The 15,218-nt window shown below is 42.6% G+C and overlaps 1 protein-coding gene across 2 annotated transcripts in view; it reads left to right on the top strand.

The window, feature by feature from the left end:
* The first annotated feature begins 2,722 nt into the window (after positions 1–2,722).
* The window catches only part of grk4 (G protein-coupled receptor kinase 4), a 204,855-nt gene continuing 192,359 nt past the window's right edge, over positions 2,723–15,218 (top strand). The window contains exon 1 of one of the 2 annotated variants that reach the window (XM_061881348.1): positions 2,723–3,043. In XM_061881348.1, the coding sequence (XP_061737332.1) occupies positions 2,992–3,043 (52 nt within the window). In that variant the 5' untranslated portion in view covers positions 2,723–2,991. The remainder of the gene's footprint in view (positions 3,044–15,218) is intronic. The other variant, XM_061881347.1, reaches the window with a different exon arrangement.

The following is a 15,218-nucleotide window of genomic DNA, read 5'->3' on the forward strand; positions in this document are numbered from 1 at the left end:
CCGCCGGGGCGCTAATTAATTTAAAGCCTCTTCTCACTCTTGGGCTTACCAAAGGCATGCGGTAAAAAGTAAGCATGCGCTAATTATTTTAAAACCTCTTCTCACTCTGGCACTTATCAAAGGTATGGAGTAAAAATTTGAGTGTGATGTAAGCTTGGACCTTAAATCCTACTGAATACATCTTAATCCTCTTCCCTTTATGCGATTTCAAATTACTGGTATTGAAATCAGCCCCCCACCTCCAAAGACATGCACCTGGGGATAGGTTGATTGGCAACACTAAATTGGCCCTAGTGTGTGAATGTGAGTGTGAATGTTCTCTGTCCATCTGTGTTGGCCCTGCGATGAGGTGGTGACTTGTCCAGGGTGTACACCGCCTTCTGCCCGATTGTAGCTGAGATAGGCACCACCGCCTCCCGCCACCCCAAAGGGAATAAGCGGTAGAAAATGGATGGATGGATGACGGGGGAAGTGTCACTCGTGACGTCACGAGTTCGACCAGGCGGTAATACTATCAATCAATCAATCAATCAATGTTCATTTATATAGCCCTAAATCACAAATGTCTCAAAGGGCTGTACAAACCACTACGACTATGACATCCTCGGAAGAACCCACATAAGGGCAAGGAAAACTCACACCCAGTGGGCAGGGAGAATTCACATCCAGTGGGACGCCAGTGACAATGATGACTATGAGAAACCTTGGAGAGGACCTCAAATGTGGGCAACCCCCCCTCTCTAGGGGACCGAAAGCAATGGATGTCGAGCGGGTCTAACATGATACTGTGAAAGTTCAATCCATAGTGGCTCCAACACAGCCGCGAGAGTTCAGTTCAAAGCGGATCCAAGACAGCAGCGAGAGTCCCGTCCACAGGAAACCATCTCAAGCGGAGGCGGATCAGCAGCGTAGAGATGTCCCCAACCGATACACAGGCGAGCGGTCCATCCTGGGTCCCGACGAGAGGTCCATCCTGGGTCTCGACTCTGGACAGCCAGTACTTCATCAATGGTCATCGGACTGGACCCCCTCCACAAGGAGAGGAGAAAAAGAAAAGAAGCGGCAGATCAACTGGTCTAAAAAGGAGGTCTATTTAAAGGCTAGAGTATACAAATGAGTTTTAAGGTGAGACTTAAATGCCTCAACTGAGGTAGCATCTCGAACTGTTACCGGGAGGGCATTCCAGAGTACTGGAGCCCGAACGGAAAACGCTCTATAGCCCGCAGACTTTTTTTGGACTTTAGGAATCACTAATAAGCCGGAGTCTTTTGAACGCAGATTTCTTGCCGGGACATATGGTACAATACAATCGGCAAGATAGGATGGAGCTACTAAGCATGCGCTAATTATTTTGGGAAGCGAGTTTGACCCGGCAGTAATTCAAGGCAGGCGCATACTATATGCCTTGCGACAATTCAAGGAAATATGGTATTATATATGTATATATATATATTTTTTTTTTATTTTTAATTTTTTTAAATTTCATTTATTTATTATTATTATTATTTTTTTATATATAAAATTGAGACTGACACATGGTTTCAAATCATTTCATTAAACCGTAAGTAGGTTTGATCTAATTATTGAACATGATTATAAATCTATTGTCTGTCTATCTGTGTTGGCCCTGCGATGAGGTGGTGACTTGTCCAGGGTGTACCCCGCCTTCCGCCCGATTGTAGCTGAGATAGGCGCCCGCGACCCCGAAAGGGAATAAGCGGTAGGAAATGGATGGATTATAAATCTAGAGGACGATTGAAAGACTAATTCTGTGTGAATATTTGGATGGACAACTGCAATGTGAAAGAATGAATGAATGAATGGTTTATTTTGAGCCATGCAAATAAAACAAAAGAATGGCATAAAATACAAAAGAAATATATATACACATTATTTTTACACCTACATAGAAAACATTACATGTGACTAATCTTTTGTAGATGTCAAAATTGGCTCAAAAGGGAGTGGGAAGAAGTCAACTTATTAGGTGGTCCCACCCCCATACATATACAATATATATATACACAATATATAATACAATAATACATATAATATAATTCAATTCAGTGGTCGCTGCATAGATGCTATATATTATCTATATATCCATCCATCCATCCATTTTCTGCCGCTAATTCCCGTTCGGGGTCGCGGGGGGCGCTGGCGCCTGTCTCAGCTACAATCGGGCGGAAGGCGGGGTACACCCTGGACAAGTCGCCACCTCATCGCAGGGCCAACACAGATAGACAGACAACATTCACACACTAGGGCCCATTTAGTGTTGCCAATCAACCTATCCCCAGGTGCATGTCTTTGGAGGTGGGAGGAAGCCGGAGTACCCGGAGGGAACCCACGCATTCACGGGGAGAACATGCAAACTCCACACAGAAAGATCCCGAGCCTGGATTTGAACCCAGGACTGCAGGACCTTCGTATTGTGAGGCAGACGCACTAACCCCTCTGCCACCGTGAAGCCATATTATCTATATATAATACATTTAAATGTGTGGGAATTTAAATGTATATTATCTATATATAATACATTTAAATTCCCACACACTTACATATATACATATGTACATATATACATATATACATATGTACATATGTACATATATACATATATACATATATACATATATACATATATACATATATACATATGTATATATGTAAGTGTGCGGGGAGAGGAGGGGCGAAGAGGAGGGAGGAGGAAGCGGGAGAAGAAGCAGGAAGGCAGGAAGGCGGGCAGTGAGGCGGACAGGCAGAGAGAGAGAGGTGGAAGAGGAAGGCTGTGCATGCTAACAAGCCCCTTCGTGGTCGTCCCCAGCGCCCCAAACATGCTGTAATGGAGAGGAAAGACGAGCGACGTTAAGCCGGCCGCCATGAACAAGCGCCCCGCAGCCGCCGGCACCTTTGATTTGAGAGGAAAAAACGCCCTTTTTTCTCGCTGAGTGAAATGTGTCGCGATTGCTCGGGGACCGCATTGTGACAATGGAGATCGAAAATATCGTGGCCAACACGGTTCTCCTGAAGGCGAGAGAAGGTAAGCGCTACGGAAACGTCCTCCTTCCCATCGCATCGCGTTCAACGAGCGCGGTCCTCCTCCTCCTTTTTTTTTTTTTTTTTTGCTTTGTCCTCCATACCTGCCCTGCCGCTTTGTCTCCTCTCAGCCCCCGGACAGGAGGCACGTTAGACGGGCAGTTTGGGGCCCTGTTGACGGGGAGGGCGAACAAGGCAGGGAGTGTTTGCAGCATCGGTGCATCGAGCGCATTTTTCCACACGAGCGCCGGTGGGGTGTTTAATGTTTAATGTTTAATGTTTAATGGCTGTTTCCATTGCATGGTAGGAGCTAAACCCTCCTCGTACCTGCTCGTGTGATGCGTGCGGGCTGTTTGACGCAGCACAGGCATGCCGCTGCGCAGATAGGGGCTGCATTGGGCCCAGACCTGCACGGTGATCCCCCGCCCCTGCAGAGGGTCTCACCTGGAGGTGGACGGTCAGAGGCAGAGAGTGCATCAGTTTGCAGGAGATGGCAGAGTGTGGGTGTGCGGTATTGTTGCATTAACATGGTTCTCACCCACTCGGTGTCTATGAAGATAATGGTCGAGATGAGCACTTTTATTTGATAGCAAGTGACTCGCAGTCTGTTCATTTTGCTCCAAAGGAGGATCAGGCTGCTACTAAATAATGGTCTGTAAGGCCGTGAGCTCCACCGGTCATAGATAAAGGTCTTTTAAAGGCCTACTGAAAGCCACTAGTACTCACCATGCAGTCTGACAGTTCATATATCAATGATGAAATATTAACATTGCAACACATGCCAATACGGCCGCTTTAGTTTACTAAATTACAATTTTACATTTCCCGGGAGTTTCGTCTTCGAAACGTCGTGTAATGATGACGTCACAGGTTTTTAGGAAGTATGAGCGCTGCACACACACACAGCTAAAAGTCGTCTGCTTTAACGGCATAATTACACAGTTTTTTGGACATCTGTGTTGCTGAATCTTTTGCAATTTGTTCAATTAATATTGGAGAAGTCACAGTAGAAAGATGGAGTTGGGAAGCTTTAGCCTTTAGCCACACAAACACACGGTGATTCCTTGTTTAAAATTCCTGGAGGTGAAACTTTCCTATGGATCAGAGCGCGGTCAAGCGAACATGGATCCTAGCAAATGTCAACCAGCAGGTTTCGGTGAGAAATTTGTGGTTAAAAAGTCAGTTCTTACCGGAGAAAAGCTGAGCTTGTGCCGTCCATAGCTGCTGTCGACTCCCCTGAGACACTCTTCCGACTATCAGGTAATATTAAACTCACTAAAACACTAGCAAGACAATAGAAAGATAAGGGATTTCCCAGAATGATCCTACTAAATGTGTCTAAAACATCGGAATCCGTCCCAATGCAATCGCGTTTTTTTTTCTAGTCCGTCGCTATCAATATCCTCAAACACGAATCTTTCATCCTCGCTCAAATTAAAGGGGAAATTGTCATTTTCTCAGTCCGAATAGCACTTCTTATTAGAGGCTCCCATTAAAAACAATGTGAATATGTGAGGAGCCATCAAACATGTGACGTCATCGTCTGCAACTTCCGGTAGAGGCAGGGCTTTTCTCTTAGCAACAAAAGTTGCAAACTTTATCGTGGATGTTCTCTACTAAATCCTTTCAGCAAAAATATGGCAATATCGCGAAATGATCAAGTATGACACATAGAATGGACCTGCTATCCCCGTTTAAACAAGAAAATCTCATTTCAGTAGGCCTTTAATATGGTTCTCACCCACTCGGTGTCTATGAAGATAATGGTCGAGATGAGCACTTTTATTTGATAGCAAGTGACTCGCAGTCTGTTCATTTTGCTCCAAAGGTGGATCATGCTGCCACTGAATAATGCTCTGTAAGGCCGTGAGCTCCACCGGTCTTAGATAAAGGTCTTTTAAAGGCCTACTGAAACCCACTACTACCCACCATGCAGTCTGATAGTTTATATATCAATGATGAAATATTAACATTGCAACACATGCCAATACGGCCGCTTTAGTTTACTAAATTACAATTTTACATTTCCCGGGAGTTTCGTCTTCGAAACGTCGTGTAATGATGACGTCACAGGTTTTTAGGAAGTATGAGCGCTGCGCACACACACAGCTAAAAGTCGTCTGCTTTAACGGCATAATGATACAGTTTTTTGGACATCTGTGTTGCTGAATCTTTTGCAATTTGTTCAATTAATATTGGAGAAGTCACAGTAGAAAGATGGAGTTGGGAAGCTTTAGCCTTTAGCCACACAAACACACGGTGATTCCTTGTTTAAAATTCCTGGAGGTGAAACTTTCCTATGGATCAGAGCGCGGTCAAGCGAACATGGATCCTACCAAATGTCAACCAGCAGGTTTCGGTGAGAAATTTGTGGTTAAAAAGTCAGTTCTTACCGGAGAAAAGCTGGGCTTGTGCCGTCCATAGCTGCTGTCGACTCCCCTGAGACACTTTTCCGGCTATCAGGTAATATTAAACTCACTAAAACACTAGCAACACAATTGAAAGATAAGGGATTTCCCAGAATGATCCTACTAAATGTGTCTAAAAACATCGGAATCCGTCCCAATGCAATCGCGTTTTTTTTCTTCTAGTCCGTCGCTATCAATATCCTCAAACACGAATCTTTCATCCTCGCTCAAATTAATGGGGAAATTGTCGTTTTCTCGGTCCGAATAGCACTTCTTATTAGAGGCTCCCATTAAAAACAATGTGAATATGTGAGGAGCCATCAAACATGTGACGTCATCGTCTGCGACTTCCGGTAGAGGCAGGGCTTTTCTCTTAGCAACAAAAGTTGCAAACTTTATCGTGGATGTTCTCTACTAAATCCTTTCAGCAAAAATATGGCAATATCGCGAAATGATCAAGTATGACACATAGAATGGACCTGCTATCCCCGTTTAAACAAGAACATCTCATTTCAGTAGGCCTTTAACATGGTTCTCACCCACTCGGTGTCTATGAAGATAATGGTCGAGATGAGCACTTTTATTTGATAGCAAGTGACTCGCAGTCTGTTCATTTTGCTCCAAAGGAGGATCAGGCTGCCACTAAATAATGCTCTGTAAGGCCGTGAGCTCCACCGGTCATAGATAAAGGTCTTTTAAAGGCCTACTGAAAGCCACTAGTACTCACCATGCAGTCTGACAGTTCATATATCAATGATGAAATATTAACATTGCAACACATGCCAATACGGCCGCTTTAGTTTACTAAATTACAATTTTACATTTCCCGGGAGTTTCGTCTTCGAAACGTCGTGTAATGATGACGTCACAGGTTTTTAGGAAGTATGAGCGCTGCGCACACACACAGCTAAATGTCGTCTGCTTTAACGGCATAATTATACAGTTTTTTGGACATCTGTGTTGCTGAATCTTTTGCAATTTGTTCAATTAATATTGGAGAAGTCACAGTAGAAAGATGGAGTTGGGAAGCTTTAGCCTTTAGCCACACAAACACACGGTGATTCCTTGTTTAAAATTCCTGGAGGTGAAACTTTCCTATGGATCAGAGCGCGGTCAAGCGAACATGGATCCCTACCACATGTCAACCAGCAGGTTTCGGTGAGAAATGTGTGGTTAAAAAGTCAGTTCTTATCGGAGAAAAGCTGAGCTTGTGCCGTCCATAGCTGCTGTCGACTCCCCTGAGACACTCTTCCGACTATCAGGTAATATTAAACTCACTAAAACACTAGCAAGACAATAGAAAGATAAGGGATTTCCCTGAATTATCCTACTAAATGTGTCTAAAACATCGGAATCCGTCCCAATGCAATCGCGTTTTTTTTTCTAGTCCGTCGCTATCAATATCCTCAAACACGAATCTTTCATCCTCGCTCAAATTAAAGGGGAAATTGTCATTTTCTCGGTCCGAATAGCTCTTTTTATTAGAGGCTCCCATTAAAAACAATGTGAATATGTGAGGAGCCATCAAACATGTGACGTCATCGTCTGCGACTTCCGGTAGAGGCAGGGCTTTTCTCTTAGCAACAAAAGTTGCAAACTTTATCGTGGATGTTCTCTACTAAATCCTTTCAGCAAAAATATGGCAATATCGCAAAATGATCAAGTATGACACATAGAATGGACCTGCTATCCCCGTTTAAACAAGAACATCTCATTTCAGTAGGCCTTTAATATGGTTCTCACCCACTCGGTGTCTATGAAGATAATGGTCGAGATGAGCACTTTTATTTGATAGCAAGTGACTCGCAGTCTGTTCATTTTGCTCCAAAGGAGGATCAGGCTGCCACTAAATAATGCTCTGTAAGGCCGTGAGCTCCACCGGTCATAGATAAAGGTCTTTTAAAGGCCTACTGAAAGCCACTACTACCCACCATGCAGTCTGACAGTTTATATATCAATGATGAAATATTAACATTGCAACACATGCCAATACGGCCTTTTTAGTTTTCTAAATTACAATTTTAAATTTCCCGGGAGTTTCGTCTTCGAAACGTCGTATAATGATGACGTCACAGGTTTTTAGGAAGTATGAGCGCTGCACACACACACAGCTAAAAGTCGTCTGCTTTAACGGCATAATTATGCAGTATTTTGGACATCTGTGTTGCTGAATCTTTTGCAATTTGTTCAATTAATATTGGAGAAGTCACAGTAGAAAGATGGAGTTGGGAAGCTTTAGCCTTTAGCCACACAAACACACGGCGATTCCTTGTTTAAAATTCCTGGAGGTGAAACTTTCCTATGGATCAGAGCGCGGTCAAGCGAACATGGATCCTACCAAATGTCAAGCAGCAGGTTTCGGTGAGAAATTTGTGGATAAAAAGTCAGTTCTTACCGGAGAAAAGCTGAGCTTGTGCCGTCCATAGCTGCTGTCAACTCCCCTGAGACACTCTTCCGACTATCAGGTAATATTAAACTCACTAAAACACTAGCAACACAATTGAAAGATAAGGGATTTCCCAGAATGATCCTACTAAATGTGTCTAAAAACATCGGAATCCGTCACAATGCAATCGCGTTTTTTTTTTCTAGTCCGTCGCTATCAATATCCTCAAACACAAATCTTTCATCCTCGCTCAAATTAATGGGGAAATTGTCATTTTCTCGGTCCGAATAGCACTTTTTGTTGGAGGCTCCCATTAAAAACAATGTGAATATGTGAGGAGCCATCAAACATGTGACGTCATCGTCTGCGACTTCCGGTAGAGGCAGGGCTTTTCTTTTAGCACCGAAAGTTGCAAACTTTATCGTGGATGTTCTCTACTAAATCCTTTCAGCAAAAATATGGCAATATCGGGAAATGATCAAGTATGACACATAGAATGGACCTGCTATCCCCGTTTAAACAAGAACATCTCATTTCAGTAGGCCTTTAACATGGTTCTCACCCACTCGGTGTCTATGAAGATAATGGTCGAGATGAGCACTTTTATTTGATAGCAAGTGACTCGCAGTCTGTTCATTTTGCTCCAAAGGAGGATCAGGCTGCTACTAAATAATGCTCTGTAAGGCCGTGAGCTCCACCGGTCATAGATAAAGGTCTTTTAACCCACTGAGAGTGCCTCGGCGGTGGATAGCAGTTTATAAAGCATATAGAGTGTGATGGATGACACTAGTAATACTGACTGTATATTGTCAGTCTTCTGAATTAGAAGCAGTGCAGGAATCAGCACACTGAATAATTGAATTGGTGCAACAGGGGTTAGTGCATGTGCCCCACAATACGAAGGTCCTGGGTTCCATCCTGAGCTCGGGATCCTTCTATGTGGAATTTGCATGTTCCCCCCCGTGACTGCGTGGGTTGTCTCCAGGCACTCTTGTTTCCTCCCACCTCCAAAAAACATACACCTGGAGATAGGTTGATAGGCAACACTAAATTGGCCCTTGTGTGTGAGTGTGCATGTTGTCTGTCTATCTGTGTTGGCACTGCAATGAAGTGGCGACTTGTCCAGGGTGTACCCCGACTACCGCCCAAATGTAGCTGAGATAGGTTCCACCACTCCCCGTGAAATCAGAAGGGACAAGGATAGATGGATGGATGGATGAACTGCAGTCTGTTCATTTTGCTCCAGAGAAGGAGGATCAGGATGCTACTAAATAATGCTCTGTAAGGCCGTGAGCTCCACCGGTCAAAGATAAAGGTCTTTTAACCCACTGAGAGTGCGTTGGCGGTGGATTGCAGTTTATAAAGCATACAGAGTGTGATTAATGATACTAGTAATACTGACTGTATATTGTCAATCTTCTGAATTAGAAGCATTGCAGTAATCTGCACACTAAATACTTGTATTGGTGAAACAGGGGTTAGTGCATGTGCCTCACAAAACAAAGGTCCTGGGTTTGATCCTGAGCTTGGGATCCTTCTGTATGAAATTTGCATGTTCTCTCTGTGACTGCATGGGTTCCCTCCAGGTACTCTGGCTTCCTCCCACCTCCAAAAGACATGCACCTGCGGATAGGTTGATTTGCGACACTAAATTGCTCCTAGTGTGTGAGTGTGAGAGTCCAGTCCATAGTGGGGCCAGCAGGAGATCATTTTGAGTGGAGACAGGTCAGCAGTGCAGGGACTTCCTCAACTGATGCACAGATGAGTGGTCCACTCCGGGTCCCGACTTTGAACAGCTAGCGTTGAATCTGTGGTCACCTAATAACCTTTCCACGCAGGAGAGGGGGGCAGAGCAGGGGGAGTATATTAAAGGCTAGCATATACAAATGAGTTTTAAGATGTAACTTAAATGCTTCTACTGAGGAAGCATATCTATGGATGAATTATGGATACAAACCAGCAAGTAAACAATAATTATTGGCCAATGTATTCACATCTTACTTGAATAAAATGCAAACAACACTTTAGGTTGAAATGACAAAAGGAAACCGTTTCTGCTCACATTTTCAAAATTCAAGCAATTTTCAATATAACTAGAGTAACCCAAATTTTAGGAGTAGATTTACCTGCTAAATAAAATTCCACGACCTGGCCATATCTGTATTCTGTTCTCTGCCCTGGCACCACCACAGAACGACAGCATTTTAGGTGTGCGGAAGCATGGATGCCCCCTCATTCGTGTTGAAGGTTTTGGCCCCTCACTTTCTAATTTCCATAGCCTCCTTGATTCTTCTCCATTCACCCATCCATTTTCTACCACTTATTCCCTCTGGGGTGGCGGGCGGCGCTGGTGCTTATCTCAGCTACAATCGGGCAGAAGGCGGGATACACCCTGGACAAGTCGCCACCTCATTGCTGGGCCAATTGATTCATCTCTTGAATTTATTTGTTTCCGATGAAATGAGTTTTCCTTAGCTGGCCGGTTGTTATTGCTTCATGTTGTGTTCAGGAAGTTGATGCGTCGCCGTAACTTTTGTTGTCTGTCGCGTCCTTTTTGGCTTACAGCTGTGTTGCAGCCTTATTCTTTTGTTGTGTCGCCTGTCTTTGTGTGGCTTTTGCAATTGTGCTGTAGCTGAAAGTGCTTGTTACATTTATGATATTGTCTTGTGACGTTTGCATTAGTTTTGACCTTTCTTGACCATGGTAATTGCCTGACATTTTTGTTTAGATAACACCACAGACGGGCAGATAGACTTCGTTCAATGTCTTTATCATTAAAAGTGCTGAACTTCATATAATGTCTGCTGTTCGTAAATCCAATGTTTTTTTATTAGTATCGATAAACTTTGATTAATTTTCTTTCCTAAATGATATCGGATCGATACCTATCTTCCGGTAGGCAAACTTGTCCAGCACAGATCAATATACTATGAATTTAGGAATATAAATCGATTTATTGATATATTGCCCAATCGTTGCCCAATAGAAATTGATCAAATCCAGACTATTGGAGTGCCCAGAAACTTAAATATGCAGACTAAGTTTCCGCAAAATAGAGCGTATGTGAGAGCGGTGGTGTTGGTGCCGTGGTTTGTGTGGCAGCAAATAGTAGAGTGTTTTTATTTTTGTTAACAATTTTTTACTAGAGATGTGCCAATTGATCGGCCATGACCAGTATCAGCTGATTTTCATGGAAAACTACATGATCACCATTGCCGATTAATACTCATCACAAATGCTGCTGTTTTCTGGCTGACATTATTTATTTATTGTCCCCCAACTATCAGGTTGCTAGCAGTTCATTATGTACCTCCATTAATAGTGTGGAACTTCTCCCCGTGCTGATAATAATCACCTTCATTGCGACAAATAAAAAGAATGCCTTGGTAAAGTAGCATTATCACTGGAGGAAGAGCAAGCAAGGAGCAAATGTGCTAATGGCTAAGCTAACCACTAAGCCATCTTAAAACAACACCAATAAATACATGCTTAAAGAAGTGTAGAGGACTTTGTGGGCAAAAAACAAAATGTTTAAATTAGGATTTTATTATTATTAATACTGAATTAGTTTGCTGAAATAATTCCTTATTCCTAAAAAGGAACAAGGAACTAGTTTAAATATTGGTAAACTGTCAATAGTACATAAATATAGTCAATAATAGTCAAAGAAATTGGAAAATTGACAGTTATTACATGTGTTCAATACCTGTATTAGCATTGGCCGATCTGATTAATGGATGATTGGTATCAGAATGGGCAGCATAAAACCCTCATCAGAACGTCTCTGAATTTTATTAATGCACACATATTAAAAGTGCAATTTCAATGTTGGTGATGTGCATTTATTAGAAGAAAAGAATGAATGTTATGGCAAGCCAAAAATTGTTTATTTCAACTATTTTCCCTGAGATACACATTGAGGCTACATAATGTGTTTTATGCAAGTAAGAGGACAAACTAATCAATAGGTTACCTGATAAATAAAATAAGCGATACCTGCGTCCCTTGTATCCATGCATTTTCTAACCAATTGTCCTTATTGGGGTTACGAGTGAGCTGGAGCCTATCCCAGCTGATGATTACACTGGTGCTTAACTCTGTCTCAAAATAATGCTGACAATAATATCGTTAATCAGCAGTATTTGTGGTAAAATATACCATCCAGCAAATTTTATTATCGGCTCCGGCCTACTCCACATAGAGATAACCAGGCTAAGATTTGAACCCTTAATCTCTTAACAGGAATGGCAACATGCTAACCACTAATTATTTATATCACATATGTCATATTTAACACAGAGTAATGATTTCATTGCACATAAATACGCTTGTATCGTAAGTGAGTATTGTTAATTAATTTGTTCATTTTGCTTATGTTGTTTCCTGTTATAGGAGAGTTGGAGCCTATCCCAGCAAACTTTAAAGGAGAAGTGGGGTACTTTAGTCATATAGATTTAAAACCCTTCACAATGTCAATTAATCTGACTACTTAAACAATGCCTGCTATTGGCATGTGGGAGGAATGTACCCACGCAAGCACAGTGACAATATTCAAACATACACAGAAGAATGTGAGCTGAGATTTGAACCTGCTGGATGTGAGGCAGACGAGTTAACCCAATTAACCACCGTGCTGTCACCTTACAGTGTTTATTGAAGTGCAGTTTATATCGATTGATGTTCATTATATTTTTGGAATTGGATTCATTTGATGGACTATTGGGCTTCACGATGGAAGAGGCGTTAGTGCGTCTGCCTCACAATATGAAGGTCCTGAGTAGTCTGGGGTTCAATCCCGGGCTCGGGATCTTTCTGTGTGGAGTTTGCATGTTCTCCCCGTGAATGCGTGGGTTCCCTCCGGGTACTCCGGCTTCCTCCCACTTCCAAAGACATGCACCTGGGGATAGGTTGATTGGCAACACTAAATTGGCCCTAGTGTGTCAATGTGAGTGTGAATGTTGTCTGTCTATCTGTCTTGGCCCTGTGATGAGGTGGCGACTTGTCCAGGGTGTACAACGCCTTCCGCCCGATTGGAGCTGAGACAGGCATCAGTGCCCCCCGCAATCCCAAAGGGAATAAGCGGTAGAGAATGGATGGATGGACGATGGACTATTTTTGGAACGGATAGATGACGCGTATTTTTCGCCTGTAAGATTTGAATTTAAATTTAGTTGGTTTAAAAAAAAAAAAAAAGACCCATTGCTGATATAGTTGAATGACATGGGCCTGCGCCGCTGATTTTGAAGTCCCTTGGCAAATTAGATTGATATGGCAACACACAGAAACTGAAATCTGATTGGACAAGAGAATTTAACATGCACATATGGAAGTCGTTAAGCATTGAGACTGGCTATGAAATCGTTATAATACACTGTTAGTAATCATGAATACATGGTAAAAATACTAGAATTTGAGTTATAAATGTTGGTCAGCACTTGTGATTGTGTTTAGAGAGCCGTGCTGGCCATAATGGCCCACCGCTAAGGTGAATGTTTAGCGTTTTTGTGTGGTTACTTTTTGCTATATAGTCCTCATTTGCTGCTCTGTTAGATGTTAATTATCACACCCCATTCAAGAATCGAGAGAGAGGTTTCCCAAAGGAGCTTGAAATTACGTAACAATAACTATCGGACTGCAAAGATAGCTTGTTGTAAAATATATGGCTGAAAATGAAGCAGGTTTTCCTTCAATTTTAACTTCCATGTTTAACAGTGCCCCCCCTCCCCCCTCCCAGGAAGAAGAAAATATTTTTCGCCCCCTCACTCTCTACTGTGACTATAGTATAATTTTCCTATAAAATTGTTATTACCATACCTCTGCATACTATTGTAAGGTTATTAACATTAAATGAAACAACACACCAGTCTTTCCTCGTCTGGTACGGCAAAAAAAGCATGTTCCCTGGGGTCTATTTGCACTAGAGATGCGCGGATAGGCAATTATATCATCCGTAACCGCATCACCAAAGTCGTCATCCACCCGCCGTACACCCGAACCAACATTTTATCAAAACCGCAACCGCCCGCCACCCGCCCACTGAAATACATCAGAGGTCGGCCATCTTTACCACTCACAGAGCTATTTAAACCTGTTTCACAGAGTAATGAAGACAATTGGAGCAGCTAACGTTCTCGCGAATATCCATTTGGCGTTCATCCTGATGACAAGAATATAGGAGTGCTGTGAAGCCATTGCCTTTGATACCTTCAACAACATGTACAAACCGATTGTTAGCCCGGCAACATGTTGTGTGCAGCTTCCTCAATCCCACGTACAAGATTGAAAGGCATACTGGGTGATAGAGTACACTGATGGTTGTGATATAAACAACTTTAACACTTACTATTATGTGCCACGCTGTGAAACCACACCAAACAAGATTGACAAACACATTTCGGGAGAACATCCTCACAGTAACACAACATAAACGCAACACAACAAATACCCAGAATCCTTTGTATCTGTGACGCTTCTTGAATATATTTTACACTCCCGCGCCCCCAACCCCGCCCACCTTACCGACGCACGGAGGGTTGGGGTGGGGGGAAGATTGCTGTTAGCGGGGTGTATAAAATAGTCAGGAAGTATCATGGAAACAAAGGATTATGGGTATTTGTTGTGTTGCGTTTATGTTGTGTTACTGTGAGGATGTTCTCCCGAAATGTGTTTGTCAATCTTGTTTGGTGTGGCTTCACAGCGTGGCGAATATTACTAAGTGTGTTAAAATTGTTTATATCACAACAAATAGTGTACTCTGTGTCACCCAGTATGCCTTGCAGTCGTGTGCGTGTTGCTGCGGAAGCCACACTCAACATGATGCTGGACTGACAAGCACATCGCACATATTGTAGAAGGCGATAAAGTGAATGGCTTCATAGCACGCCCTAATACTTATTATCTGGGTGACTACCGGCAGTCATTCTAGACAATATTAGCGTCTCCTATTGTCTTCTTCGCTTTGTGACACGGGTCTTAAATGGCTCTTTGAATAGCAGAGGATACCGATCCCAGAACCATGTATATCAAATATTTCCGGATGGTTCAACCGCCACCCGCCCGAATCTAATTAAAATAAATTTTTTTCGTCATGTCAACCGCCCGACCCGCGGACTCCGCGGATGAGACCGCAAACCACGCATCTCTAATTTGCACTATTTGAAAAGGACTGGTTTATGACATGGTGATGATGCCAATTTGCTGAACAATTTCAGAAAAAAAGTTTGGTAAAATACCTGGGTGATTAATATATTTTAGAAATAGTACCATTTAGGCTTAGCACTGCAAACAAAAGTTAAGTTAAAGTTAAAGTACCAATGATTGTCACACACACTAGGTGTGGTGAAATTTGTCCTCTGCATTTGACCCATCTCATTGTTTACCCCCTG

Source organism: Nerophis ophidion, linkage group LG20 (genome assembly GCF_033978795.1).
Source record: "Nerophis ophidion isolate RoL-2023_Sa linkage group LG20, RoL_Noph_v1.0, whole genome shotgun sequence".
Classification (NCBI taxonomy): Eukaryota; Metazoa; Chordata; class Actinopteri; order Syngnathiformes; family Syngnathidae; genus Nerophis; species Nerophis ophidion.